Genomic DNA, 14,770 nt, shown 5'->3' with positions numbered 1-14,770 from the left:
CAATTACCCTACATACTGCATTTTTCTTTCTATGTCTCAAAGGCAATCTGTTCTTCAATATACAAAAGTAAAAAGTATATGTACAGCTCTTTTCTCCCACACATTTCTAACCAGTCCAAGTAGCTGGTTGGATCCTATCAGTTTATCATCCAGGCTACATCTCTAGATGCCATAAAGCTTTTGTCTATTCTCTTCTTCAGCTTACCTTAATCAAGAAAAATTTACTAGGCCTACAGTATTAGAAGCTACTAGAAGACCATGACATCTTAATATTATGTGAAAGCCACATGTGCTGAAGAGACATTTGCTTTTTATCTCTCACAGGAAATCAAAGATAATTAGGCAATCAACATTGCTATTTGAACAAATGGAAAACAAAATAAAGCCCATCAATATCATCCACTCCCCAGAACTCTTAGGTTTTAGTTTATGACAGAATAATGAATTTTAACAAAATTTATATTCAGCTGATTTTTATCAACAGAAGTTTTAAAGTAGATAAATTCCAAACTGTCACTCAGAAGAAAAGGAGCTCTATTTCATATATACATAAGTAAGCATGACACAAGTCTGTGGTAGTTTGTTTTGTCTTTTTTTTCCACCCATCTCTGCAATGCAATTTAAACCTTTTGCCGGAGCTATTTTTAAATATTTTACTTCATTACTTCTACTTATTTCCATTAAGTAAAATTTTTATTTACTCTGCTTAATCCAGTTATTAGACACATGTCAAATTAAAAGTTTATTCAAGGAATTGGAATGGCAGAAAAAAAGACTTTAGATCAGAACTTTATGTTTCCTGTCTAAATTTCCATTTACAAATAACACTGACTGACTGCCCATCATGACAGGTCTAACTAAGGCAGGATTTCTGCTTCTTAGGACAAACAGGTTGGCAATGACTTTGACTTTACTTCGTTCCAAAAGCTACTCTGCTTTTGCAGGTGGAAGAGGCATCTCTTCTCTTTGTGAGGTAACAAGCCAGCTGCCAGACTTTACACCGTGGTGCTGAACTCTTTTGCCTGGACTGTACAGGCTGGATCATGCCTGTCCTGAATCACGTGCAGTCAAGGAGCAAGACTTCACCCACAGGCTAGATCTCAGCTTGTACGAAGGAGCAGAGGGAGGGAGAGCAAATTCTGCTTGTGAACACACCAGGCAGCAAGTCATGCCAAGGCTAAAGGAGTGGAGGGGCAGCAGCTTATTTCTGGAACAGGGACATTAAAAAACAGAAAGCCACCACTAGAAACCAGAGTGGATTATGTATTCTTACGGATCTTTTGGAGAAACGTACAGCTCCATTCTACCCGTAGTTTACTGCATAGGCTTAATTTAGCCTTGCATAAATTACCATCTGCAAGATGGCCCTAAATATTATTTTTTTCCCTTGAGTTTGCAGCTTTCCACATCTAGTTCATTCTGGGCAACGTTAGCTAGGCGAACATTTTCCCACCGTTTATTAGCTGGCATTGTTTTAGAATCAGTGCTAGTTTGTTCTCCAAGTACAACACTGCACCACAGCATGATTTAAGAGCTAAAATGAGCTCATAAAAAGAGCTCCAGACCAGGAATTTAAATGTGATTTAAAAACCTCATGTAGTACTTCGGAATCAACATGAGTAAAATCACTAATGAAAATTATACACACAAAAAGCTTCAAGGTTTTTTATATCTTTTATTTTTCTTTGCTTATGTAGGGGCTCAATGGAATTAAAGATGTCACTTAGCAAATGGCCACAAATAGTTGCTCACAGTTCACCTTCTAGATGAAAACAACCCAAAACAGCAAAAAAATCCCAATGTAATTTTTAACAGAGTCACTGACATATATGGAGTTACATTCTATAGAAGAAAAGATCTATCAAGAAAAAAAATGAAGATCCACTATTTTGAAAGACAGGTTATCAAGCTGTTTTTTTAAGTATTCCATAAATTGCTAGTCTGAACTGCAAATACTTATTGCTAAGATCTCAGTGCTGACAGCTTAAACTCAGCATTTGGAGATGAATCCTTGAATACCATATCCCAGATGTCACTGAGTAACTGACAATATGCAGCAACTCAGAGGCAGGGCTTTGCTAGCAAGTTTCAAAATTTAAAAATGCCACAAAAGATTTAGTTTGTGAGTATTTAACAAAGATGATTTCTGGTCTGAAATAATATAGCCACTGTGCACGCATTGTTTTAAGTAGCAGATGAAAAGGCATATCTTTTCACATGAAGGGTATGACTGGATTTCAAGAAGTACTGAGAAGTATATTCCCTGCCTATTACCATAAACATATCAAAAATACACATCCACTCTTACAGGTCATTTGTTTCACTGGGAAACCCTCTGATAGCAGAGCTTTTCCTAAGCCTTTACCTGAAGTACAGGTTCCAGTCAAATAAATTTTCAGTTGATTTTCTGATACTTCATCTTTAATAGGTTAAAAATAGCACATAAGCCTAACACAAATAATATCCAGCTGATTGAAAACTAGCACATTTTTCATTTGATTTATTTAGGAAAAGGAAAAAAAAGAAAAAAAAATAAAAAAGTAGTCCTCCTCACCAACTTGTTTAGATTGGCTAACCTTCTAGGGGCTCCTACTGAAATCATGGACCTCTATTTTAATTCAGTAAGAACAAAAGCAAAGCTTACATTTTCAGATCTATAGACATAGGATAAATTATTATGCCATGAAAAAAAAAAAAACAACAAAGGGGCAGGAGGCAGTGCTGATCTCAGCTGATAATGCATTTTATGCTTAATTAAAACAAACAAACGCCATACCAAAAATTTAGGAGATAGAGTATTGTCCATAAGACAACCAGAGAAGTGCTTTTGCCCTGTGTGACACTAGCCAGGTCTTTACCAGCATGCCAGTTGTGACTGCTAAAACTAAAGAAGTATCCAGGCTCACAGTTAACCATGGGGTAAATAATGGGACCAAGTAGAAGACTAGAAAGTAAAGCTTGTAAGGAAGGGTTAAATGAGTCAGGACAGTTTGCCCTGGAAAGTGAAAATTGGTAATCATTCAGAGTCATCAAGCATCTAAGTGGCAAATTAAAGCAGCTTAAGGTATCATTTTCTCCTCCACATCTTCTAGCAGTATAGGATGGGCTTGCATCACAAATTTAAGGCAGAAAATGTTTCCTGTGCCCAACACTGCAAGCTGGAATATATGACTAGGAAAGGATTTGAATCGCCATCCCAGGAGGTTTTTAAGCATAGGTGAGACAAAGGCTTCTAAGAAGTGACAGTTACAATCGATCCATTTATATTTGGATGGATATATGGAAAACACAGCCTCTCAAAGTCCTTTCAGTTCTCTCCAATTTACCTGTCAAGGATTTGCAGAGTTTACATCACGAGTGTTACTTGAATGTCTCACATTTTTCCCATGATGGAACCAGTTTAATGGCAAAGTGTATGCAGCTTTCAAGAAAATATTACCCAGGCAAATTGGGAAAAGAGACAATGACAGCAGAACTAAGATTTGCCAACCAAAGGAGAAGGCAGCAGCATTGAGAAACCATCCAGTTATTAGCCCACAGCAAACCAGCTCATGCACCCAACAGTCACAAAAAGGTGAAGGAAAACATTTCAGATCTGTAAAGATACACCACGGTATTAAAAAGCTCCTTTCCTCATTGCATCCCAGCTGCTGCTAACAGCACTACAGAGAAACACTGCTGCAAAGCTACAGGACAGCAGTAATTGCTCTGAGTACAGACCAGGGCTGAAACGTGTGAAAACCATAAAGCTCAGCTTGCCAGTGACTGACCTTCAAACCTTGGCAGATTTGGCAAGGACAAAAAGTCTCTCAGGCACAACCATGAACACAAAGAAGAGACAACAGGAATAAGAGCAGCCAGGAATTTAAGAAATTTTTACAGAAAGAGTATGACAAGGATTCTTTATATTTGAAAAATCAACATATAAAAAAATGCCATATGCTGACAGTATTGTACGCATTCTGAACAAGACTGTAGGTGTAATAAAATGTTTTTGTTAATCACTATATGTATTTTCCTTTCCATTATAGCTACCATCAAGCTGTGTAAATTCTGATCAGATCAGGGCAGATGAAGCTCTACTTTATGTCGAACTGGGTCAACCCAAATGAATTGATGATGACTCATTTCAAGCACACAGCTTAGCACAGTAAAAAGCTGGTGGAATTTATTCTCTCATCTGAGATAGTATTATTATTATTACTAGCAGTTAGAAAGTCTCCTTCATTTGTACTCTACTGAAAGAATGCAATCTTTCTTGTGACTCTGCTGTCCCAGTTTCCAGGTATTGTCATCCTGCTGCATGGGGTGATACTTGGAATCATTTCAAAGCTGAAATTCGGGGAAGCAAAAATCCTGTGTTTGAAAACTGAGTGGTAGGAGGACTCTAGAACAGTTTTCCAGCATTTATGTTGGGCTCTGCAGAAAATTGCTGAAGCATACACAGTTTGCTGCTAATTAAAAAAGCTGACTATCTTTTTGGAGACACACAGAGCCGATGTTGAAAATAGTTTTCTTCACTGGTATAAAGATATCCATGCATGCTTTCATACTCTTTTTGCTTTATGTATTGTGTAATGGACAACAATGAATTTGACTTCTTAAACTGTAAAATCCTGCTGATGTTCCATATTTGCACTGTTTTGTCAGTAACATGAAAAATTGTTCTGCTTTAGTAAATATTCTCTAGACATTGTGTTTTATCATGCACGGGGTTCATAGGAGCACTAAACCTACAGTGACTCCTATATTGATAAGGTGTATGGAGCTAAAAAGGTCACTGCATCAATCTGCAGACTGACACCACAGTATTTTAGAATCACAGAATTTTTGGATTGAAAGAGACCTTAAAGATCATATAATTCTAACCTCCCTGCTGTGGGTAGGGACACCTTTTACCAGTTTAGAGCCCCATCCAACTGGACCTTGGATACTTCCAGGGATGAAGCATCTGCAACTTCTCTGGTCTAAGTGTTCCAGTGCCTCATCACTCTCAGGGTAAAAATTTTTTTCCTAATATCTCATCTAAACCTACTCTCTTCCGGTTTGAAGGCATTCTCCCTTGTCCTGTCGCTACATGCTCTTATAAAAAGTCCCTCTCCAGCTCTCTTATAAGCCCACCTTAAGCTCTGGAAGGCCACAACTAGGTCACCTTGAAGCCTTGTCTTTTCCAGGCTAAGGAAATCCAATTGTCTCAGCCTTTCCTTACAGAACAGGTTCTCTATCACTCTAAACAAATTGGTGGTCCTTCTCTGGACTCACTCCAATAGGTTGATGTCTGTCCTGTGCTGGTACCCCAGAGCTGGATGCAGGGCTCCTGGTGGGGTCTCACCAGAGAAGAGCAGAGGGGCGATGTCCCCTCCCTTGTCCTGCTGGTCACACTGTTTTGGATGCAGCCCAGGACACCGTTGGCTTTCCAGGCTGCGAGCACACACTGCCAGTTCATATCCTGCTTTTCATCCACCAGCAGCCCCAAGTCCTCAGCAGGATAACAGAGCTTCATAAGCAGGTGGGGGAGAGCAGACAAGAATCTTAAAATTTCACATTGGAGTCTGACACTCGGGTAGCAGCACAAGAACCAAACTGGCTGCTCTGCCCCAAGCTGGCCCTTAGCAAATGCCCAAAGGAGCAAGACAAGAAGGTGCACTTCAGGTCTTCCCATTAACAGTCTGGCTTCCTACAGAGACCCACTCTTATCAGCAATGCAGTCCTCATGGGTTAAGAAATGGAAAAGTGGAACTGCAGGCACACGTCTCACTCTTACCATAATGACGATGGTAATTTCCAACAGCCAGGGGAAATCTTAAATCAGTACAAGCAAATACATCAAAACTCACCTTCCAGTTTCTAAACTAATTGCAAAGCACAACTGCCATAACATCCGAAGCACAATCAATCATAAACAGGCAGACTGCAATTAAATACATGGATACTAATCAGAATCAGCTGTACCAAATATTACATCAGCCTCAGCTATGCAGAAAAAGAAAGTAAAAAACTTTAGGGATTCCTTATCCTTTAAGGGCTCCTTATCCTTTCCTAGGTCACTGTTTCCTCTCTAACATTTTAAGAAATAGAGAAACTCAAGAGCTCCTGTTTCTCCTCCTGTCACTGCAGGTGACCTTATTCGACTATCACATCAATGATTCTTTGATCCATCTCTGTCCCTACACTATCCCAATAATAAACCAAAAACATCAGTAACTACAGAAGCTAGGGAACACCATTATGCCATGTTTCATATACTTACAGTACTGTTATTTATAAGCTACCACTGACTTTTGAAGCTCAGTCTTTGACTGTGCTGCTCACCCAGGGCTACCACAGGCCCCTTGCATGAGAACTCACTGCTCAGAATATTCTGTGTTCACTTACAGACTATGTTAAGGCCCATGACAGTACAAGACCTCTGCACTGTGATGAAGGGCTTCTTTCCTTCAAGATTCACTCCTTCTCATTTACACCACAATAAGGCAGTAGTAGTGGAAATGAAGTGAGTTACACAACATAGAGAGACTGTGTCTGACCTTAGGGCTCCCAGTATCTATTTAAAGCACTTCATGCAATTCTGAGAGCAAGACACAGAGAAGATGATAACTACTCTAGCCTACTTGATTCAGCACACACCCCTACCATACTCCAGTTCCATGAATTCTCTGTTAACTCAACATGAGTTCAGACTGAAAGCAATTAATTTCTTTTGTGATTCCTCCATAAGTTCATTACTACAGCATCTACATGCATAACACATTTTAATAAATTTGTTTTCAAAGCATACATACAGCAAGAAAAACTTATTAAAAAGGCCTAGAGAACAAAAATTTAAAAAAAAAAAAGAAAAACCAAAAACCACCATGCACTTACTAATTTCGGATACTCAGTCTGAAAGTGCTGAAAACTGCTTTTCAGAAGACTTGTTTCATGATGCTTTTCCATGTTCAAAGCCCAGCTACTATTAACTCCAGCTGCAGCTGCAAGTACTCAGTGCTTCTGCAAATCAAACAGGGAGGTCGCAAGTCAGCAACCCAGAAAATGGGAGCCACCTGTGAAAGGCTCTGTTCCTCTGCCGTGACTGGCACAGCAATTGCTATAGTGCTTCTTCACAGCTGTTCAGCTGTGCCTAAGGCTAGGAAAGATAGCTGTTTGTTTTGTGAAAGATCTTTTTTTATTATTTTATTTTTAAAGAAAATAGTACACTATTTGCAAACTCAGGTTGAATTCAGTTAATAAGGAGCTTGACAAGAGGGAAAGCTCTACAGATGTCTTCCCTGACACTGAGGGAGCTCCTGTGATGCTTCTTTCTCTCTACAAGGAGAAAAACCCAGTACAATATTAGCTGGATTTAATGCCTGTAGAGAGTTTTGAGTTTTAGACCTTTTTTCAATTCACTCGTGATTTTTTCTGGGTGATGTTCTTCATTTCATGATTGCCTTCAAGATACACCCAGGCTTTTATTTTCATTTTCATGCATCATTTTTGCCAAGCCTCAAGCCTTAGAGCAAGTAGCTATCCTCACAACCAGGCCATAGGAATCACTCAAATTGTTCCCTAAGGAAAACAGTTTAGTATTTATTCTTTCAGAGTTATGGTTGTAAAGGAACATGATTTGCACTTCCATTATATATAGCCTTTCTGCTACTCACTGTATTTATGTCTCTGCCATAAATCTCTCGTCGCTGTCATTAAGTGCTGGCCAGTACCTCTGGCCATACACAATAAGGAGATGCAGTAGTAAAACTGAGCTTACTTCTGGCAGCATGCTGAAAGCAAAATTTTCAGAGGAATTCTTTTCCACTCAAGTAACTATTTGAAGCTTATAAAACTCCATGATGTTGTGTTATCTTTCTCCCTTCTATTTCCAATCTCTTTATTAATTCCCTTTTCATTCATAGTTAGATATAACAAAAAATTGTAAATACCAGTTGCATAAACCACTCAGACTAATGAACAGCAAAGCATTATTTAATGGTAGGAGGCTTCTGTCCTCTACATTAATTGCTTTCATAAAGGACATATTATTATTTTTTGCATTATTTTCACTGAAATACTTTTACTGAAATACTGATTTTTTTCATTTATAAATCAAATATTTTCAGTTTGCTTTATTCAACTATTTTTATGATTTTTCTTACTTTTGTAATAGTTTTCTGACTACATCTGTCTTGTTAAATTGTTTTCAATGATTTTATTGCCTTATCTTGCTCATCTTGTCTCAATCCATGTTGATAGGTAGGTGCTGAATCAGTCACCTGTGCATTTGAATCTGTCACCTGTTCTTTGCTGCCAGACACCAGCCTTGCATGTGTGTCTTCCTGTGCCCTTCACGCTTTACCTCTGGTTTTAGATGCCACTTGCAACCAAGGTTAGCAAGAATATTCAAGTCCCAGGAATCTGGCTATCTGCGCAGCAATATTTGCTTAGCTACCAGTGGCTTGATGCTTGCAGTCACATTTTCAGCTGCTGCTGGCTTCAAATCTTCATTTGCTATAAACAGGATAGTCCATACATGGTGTGACATGAGCTGTACTGGAAGGCTGCCTTTGCCTTCTGCTGATGTTTTTCTCTAGTCTAGTAATTCTTTCTACAGGCTTCGTTATTCTGATATGCTCCCACTTACCTATCCCTCTCCATCTGGAGATGGGGGGATGCGGGTAGGGAGGAAAAAACAATAAAACCCAAAGCCCAGGTTTTTGGCAGTCCTGACAATTCCTTCTGCCTTATCATGGTGGAAGCTGTGCTGCGAGGAGGATTAGATGTGTTCAAGCTCATGACAAGAAAACTGAGGCCCATTAACTGTAATAACACTTGACACCTTCTGTTGTTCATTATGCCATCAGGTTACAATCAAGAACTTCCTCAGCCAAACAGTATAGTGTCATCTGTGTTTGCATCTAACCCTCCTGAGGCCTCATACAACAGAACTGTCATTGGCACTATCGCTGCACGAGGAAGGAAGCAAAACGTCCTTCAAAGCCACTTACATCAGCCAAAAGGCACCCTGAAGGTCAAAAAAGTTGTTTTCTTTGTAAATTGGTGTTTGAAAATGTTCTGAAGGGAAATATCTAACGCTGAGGCTCTTGCCTGTGTTAGATTTTTTTAAAATTTAAATTAAGAATCATTTAATATGCAGTGAAAAATCAGTGAGTCAGTAGCTATGAATTCACCTATGTTTCTGTAATAGTTATTACACTGCTTATTCCTCTGATGATCATATAGTCTCATTTTAAAGTTTCTGCTTCCCCCCAGGCTGTCAGTTTGGTTTGATCTTTTCTTCCAATGACGTGGCTGTTGCAGTATTTCACAAGGATGACCTCCAAATTATATTTCCAAGCAAATCACTTCAAACCTTTACCTAATGTGTCCAGTTTTTTTTTATAAAGGACACCCAAATTACAGCATGAGGTCATAAATGTTTCTATATACAGCAGATATACATCATTATTAAAGTCATAGGCCTGGGTACGCCTCTAGTACTGACATTGGACTATTACCCTACTCTCTCTAGATTCTGGCAGATATTTATCTCATAACTCTCATGTCCAGACCTTTATTTGTAGAATTACTTTTTCTTCTTTGTTTCACAGCTCCACCCCAAGGAGCAAGAAGCTCATGCAAGCTGAATTCATTTGCCATGTAACAAACACTTGGTGTTTGCTTCTGCTAGAAAGGGAGTCACTGCTGAACCCAGACACTGCACAAGCAGAGTTACAGAGATGTCATACAAGGTCTGGCCTGCTGAACAACAGGATTACCAGCCAGCAAATTGTTTTCCTATTGCGTTTGCACAGATTAGCCACATTGGATAGAGCAAATAGCATGGCAAAGCAAAAACAAGTTGTACAAAATAGTTGAGTGGCTTGCATGACAGTAATTGCTTCAAAGATGAGTTATTTTTGTCAAGGTAAAAAGAAATGCTTATAAAACTATATTAATGACTGTAACTTGACCTCAAAATTTGCATCCGCACTAATGCAAATACAATTATTTATTGACTTATAAACCCTCATTTGCATGGCATGTATATTCATATATTTTCAAAAAGATGCTGAAATGATAAGGAGGAAAACAACAAGCAGCATAGCAGTGTTTTGCATTCCAAGAATGTAAACATCACATTATCCTAGAAGATAAACATTTACAAATAAACCCTTGCTTTCCTTTGGGCAAAAGAAAAAAAATCAACAAAAAAGTCTCAAACCAAAATCACAACATGAAAACTCCCACGTCTGTCTTGGTAAACTTGGTTCGTCTGTCCCTCCCACCAGCAGCTTGCTAAGAACAGAGCCATCCTGCTCAGGTCAATAACCTTTATTAGGCAGTGGCCATGATAACGTGGCATGACAAGGGTAGCTTTGGTTCATTTCCAGCTGGAAGGTGACAATTTTCCACGAGTTTCAAACCCAAGCAAGATCTTACTAAGCTTTCAATCTCATTAGCAGAAAAAATTTAGAAAGCCAAAGTCAAGTTGACGGAATCTGTGTAGTAAAACATTTTTCCACTCATGAAGAAGCATTGAAACCATGTCATTTTAAGGTGGGGTGGGGCTCAGGGTGCATTATCTCCTCAATCCTCTTGTGCTGTGGGTTCTGGTGGAAGGAGAGCTGGGCAAACAGCTCTGTGTACTTTAGCAGGCTATCCCATCTGTGCAAAGCTAGTGCCAGTGCTTGAGCCCAAGGCAAACACCCTCGTTGGCTAACACACAGCCTGGGAGCACATTACTGTGATGCGGGTCCTTTCCAAGAGGGGTGAGTTACTTCTTAAATAAAAAGCTGTGTTACTCTGTCACGTGTTTTTCCCCAGCATCTAGAGTTAGCTGCACTTTTCATGGCCTCTGAAAACACTCAATCAAAAAAACAGAAGGCTCAAATGGAGAATTCATGGAATAAATTGAAAAAGCAACATTTAAACCCCCTGCCCCCCAAAAAAACACCCTAAACACAAAAATAAACTGCTTTTAAATATCAGTAGGTGATACTGAATTGCTAGCATGCAAAGTTTGAATGTGAAGATACTCTTCCAATATTAATTTTTGGCTGATATATTCAAATTCATCCAGCTGAGCTGCATTGTCTGTCTCTTGGGCAGGGGAAGGGGAAGATTAGCCTGAAAGCTACAGGGGGTGCTACATCTAAGGTAGAATCTATATCAAGCATTCAAAATTTGAGTAATTTTATATGGCAGAGAAAGTGATGATAGATACAATTTTCTGACTGCATATTTAAATTATTTTATTTTCACAACTGGCATTGTAAGTGTTAGTACAACATATTGATTTTAGTGTTACATTCTGGAAAGAAAAAACAGCTTGACATCGATGCCCTCAATCATTGGAAATCATCAAGATAATTGAGAGAGACAACTTCTGAGTCTGCTTCAACTTTGTTATTCTCACAGCAGCAAACGTAGGCTGATCCTTGCTTCACAGCCCAGTTTTGGCCAACTGAGTGGCTTTCTGAGTTGCAGCAAACTGTGCCCAGCCTCCTCTGCCTGTAGGGAATTTTTTCTGTCATTTGTGTCACCAGCAGATTGGTCCCTACTCTCTCCCACTGCCTCCCCAATGCTCCTGGTGCTCAGCAGGATCCCTGCCTCCTGCTGCCACCTTCCCTCACCAACCCCAGCAGGAGCAGCCTCCCACTTACTCCTAGGTCCCACCCAAACAAGTCCTTCTAATTAAAGGAAGGATAGAAAATAAACAAAAAACCCTAAATTAACCCTCCCAGCCATCAGCCATACCTCTCAATCAATTTATGCCATCCTTGTCTTGCAAACTACTTTTTAGTCTGTCCGTGCAAATGAGACAGTTATTTTTCTTTACTGAACCTTCCACCTCATCCACCTGACCCAGAAATTCAACCTTAATTTACCCCTTCACCTCTTTTTCTCCAACTCCAAAATTGGAGAAGAACCTCTTAAACCTCCAACTCTTTCCTTTTGCTGGTCCTTCCTTGCCCTGCAGTTTGTTCTACACAGTATTACTCTAAATTCAGTCTTCTTTTTAAACAAACTCTTGATTATATGTGGCAATTCAGCTATTTCTTTCTGTACACGAGGTTTTTTGGCCACAATCCTTGCAGGACTTCAGATTGACAAATAAATAATAAAAATTCAGTAATGTAAAAAAAAAAATCTTTCCAGAAAATTATGGGGTTTATGTGTGTGGTGGGAAATTTTTCCCCCGTAAAACTGGAATTTTTTTCAATTTTTTGCTTCAAATCCAGAGGGATAGTAAAGAGTAAGGTAGAATTTCTGCTGCCACCCTCCTCTCATCAGGCATGATATTATATTTTTATACTATTATGTCTAGCTCCTGTTTATCACTCCCTAAATAATTCAATATACAGTTAATGCATCAAGTCTTGTGTTCCCCGTCAGCAACAAAGGCTTTTTATCCCCAGTTGTCATTTTCCCTACTACACTTTTTGTAGGTCCACACATTATGTTACCAAAAAAAATATCTATGCACAAAAATACCTCTTTCAAGCACATCCTTTGAATCTATCCCAACAGGACACTTACAAATCCTTATGCACCTGTCAATCTGTTTAGCTTGTTTCCTTACACTAATTGCTTGTGTTTTTCCACCAGATTGGCTGGCTGCCACTGCTATCATACATCTTGTACCAAAAGAATAGGATTTATGGAATCTCTTTGGTTACTGAAGGTACATCACATGAAGAGGTACTTTTTCAGGAGGCCTCTTGGTATGATAACAAAAAAAAAAAAAAAAAAAAAAAAAAAAAAAAAAAAAAAGAGAAACAAACAATAAACAACAACAACAACAAAGCATTTTGGACACCAAATTCTAAACTGTGTTATAATTACAAGCATATTTGAGCCTGCCTCTTTATGTCAAGCTGTGTTTCATCAAGCTTCAATTCTGATATGGTTGTGCACAACAAATACATTTCTAAAGGAAACCAATATCCTTTAAAGTTGTGTTGAAAGAAAAGGACAATCAAAACAGAAAATGTATTTCCATCTTTTTATTATTTTTATTAAAATATGAGTTGCTGCAAATGTCAAACTGGACAAAGAACTACAAAGAATATAAAAGGTTAAAAGCATTTATAGAAGAGATTATGCTCCAATGCAAATTATATATAGAAGCTTGCATATGACTTACAAAGTTTGGAATTGGGTACACCTGTTTTCTTAATATTCTTAAAAATTATAACATGCACCGTATGGAGTTAAGATGAGCTCCATATTTGCCATTTTTTTGTGTAATTTTGAGTAATTAAAACCACATTTTTTAAGCAATAGTCCAATTTAGCTGGACAACTAAAAATGGATGTCCAAAGTAGAAGTGAAACAAGTCCCTCATACTATCTTCAATATCTTTGTGAACATTACCAACAATTATTTTGTGAGAGTTCAGAGGCATTCCACCCTCACATATCTCCCCTGTGCTGTTTTTCCTTCAAAAAGCAACCTCCTTTGTCAGCTTGCAAAGGATGTGTATGTGTATTTGTCTTTCTGAGTCCACTGCCAGAAAGCGAAGATGAAATTAGCCCAGAATCTTTTTCCATGTTGCTTTACTTCTCCAGCTTAATCAAGAGTGAACTTCATCTTGAATTTGAGATTTTGATAAAGAAGACGCATGCATTGATTCCACAGATCCATGCAGTGCTGTTTATGCTGGCAAGACATCTTGGAAGCATACACTATTTTTTGTAGAACTTGTAAGAACAGCGTTATTTTGGAAAAATTATCTTACCATATTTCTCAAACATTTCTCAAACACTATGCAATTAGCCTTTAATATAAGCAAATGTAATTAGACAGTAAGAGGGAAGATATTATTCAATTCTTTTTGCCACTATATCTAGAATACTCTATCTAGCTCTAGTTCTCCAGCAAGAGTCCAGTTGCCAGGTTGGTCACTAGCTTAGAGCATACAACCCAGCACAGAGAGGATAAGGGAGCCGGGTTTGTTGAACTTGGCTGAGTGACAACATAACAGTACCTGAAAACAGGCTACAGAGATGATGGTCCTGGTGGATAACATAACAGTGGGCAGGAAAACAGCTGGAAACTGCAGCCTGGGAAATACGTCAGGCCATCAGGAGTAACATTTTCACTAGAGCAGTACTGGGTCAGGTGGCCCAGTGAAGATTCACTCTGCACCCTGAAGGTGTCTGAGGTTTGGCCAACTGAGCCACAAAAGACCCTCTGTAGCATGGGCAAAAGTAGTGCTTGCAGCAGGAAGTTAGCCTAGATGACTCTGTCATCTGATGGCACAAAGGTGGGAAGACACTCAAGAGAATTTTTAGATCCGTAAGAGGTGCTCATAGAGCTTGACTAACAGTTACACCTGAATTATAAATGGTCCTTACCTTTGACCAACCCTAAATATATACTTCAAAATGTGAGCACTATTTAACTTTAATAACTCAGTTTAAAATTAAAATAGAATAAATTTCTTTCTTGACTGAAACTGGAATTAAGACATTTCCTCACACTGATATTCATTCAGAAAGAATTAAAAAAATATTTATAGCTTTCAACAGTAGTACTTTCCCTGAAGACTGATTCAGAAATTTACATAAGTGGGTCTACTCACACAAAGTCAGTTCTTATTTGTGTCTTCTACCTTCAACTATTTTAATGTTCATTCTTCTTTTTAAAGGTAGTTACGTGTGCCTGAAGGAGACAGGAATTGCATTTCATTCCAGGTGCATTATGGCTTTGCCATCTATATGCTGTTCAGATTTAAAAAAAAAAAACTGAAACAACAGAACAACCCACTGGCATAAATCCAAACAGTATA

General features: G+C 38.6%; 1 protein-coding gene across 6 annotated transcripts in view; it reads right to left on the bottom strand.

Moving 5' to 3' along the window:
• Positions 1-14,770, bottom strand: part of GABBR2 (gamma-aminobutyric acid type B receptor subunit 2) — a 456,379-nt gene that overhangs the window by 395,987 nt on the left and 45,622 nt on the right. Inside the window, exon 1 of one of the 6 annotated variants that reach the window (XM_038127757.1) lies at positions 6,865-12,715. The exons of the other annotated variants lie outside the window; for them this stretch is intronic. Coding sequence (XP_037983685.1) covers positions 6,865-6,936 — 72 coding nt within the window. The 5' untranslated portion in view covers positions 6,937-12,715. Of the gene's footprint in view, positions 1-6,864; positions 12,716-14,770 lie in introns of those variants that run through there. 6 annotated transcript variants of the gene reach the window in all.

The sequence above is a fragment of the Motacilla alba genome, chromosome 2 (assembly GCF_015832195.1).
Source record: "Motacilla alba alba isolate MOTALB_02 chromosome 2, Motacilla_alba_V1.0_pri, whole genome shotgun sequence".
In the NCBI taxonomy this organism is placed as follows: domain Eukaryota; kingdom Metazoa; phylum Chordata; class Aves; order Passeriformes; family Motacillidae; genus Motacilla; species Motacilla alba.
This window is presented reverse-complemented; position numbering and strand designations above follow the sequence as displayed.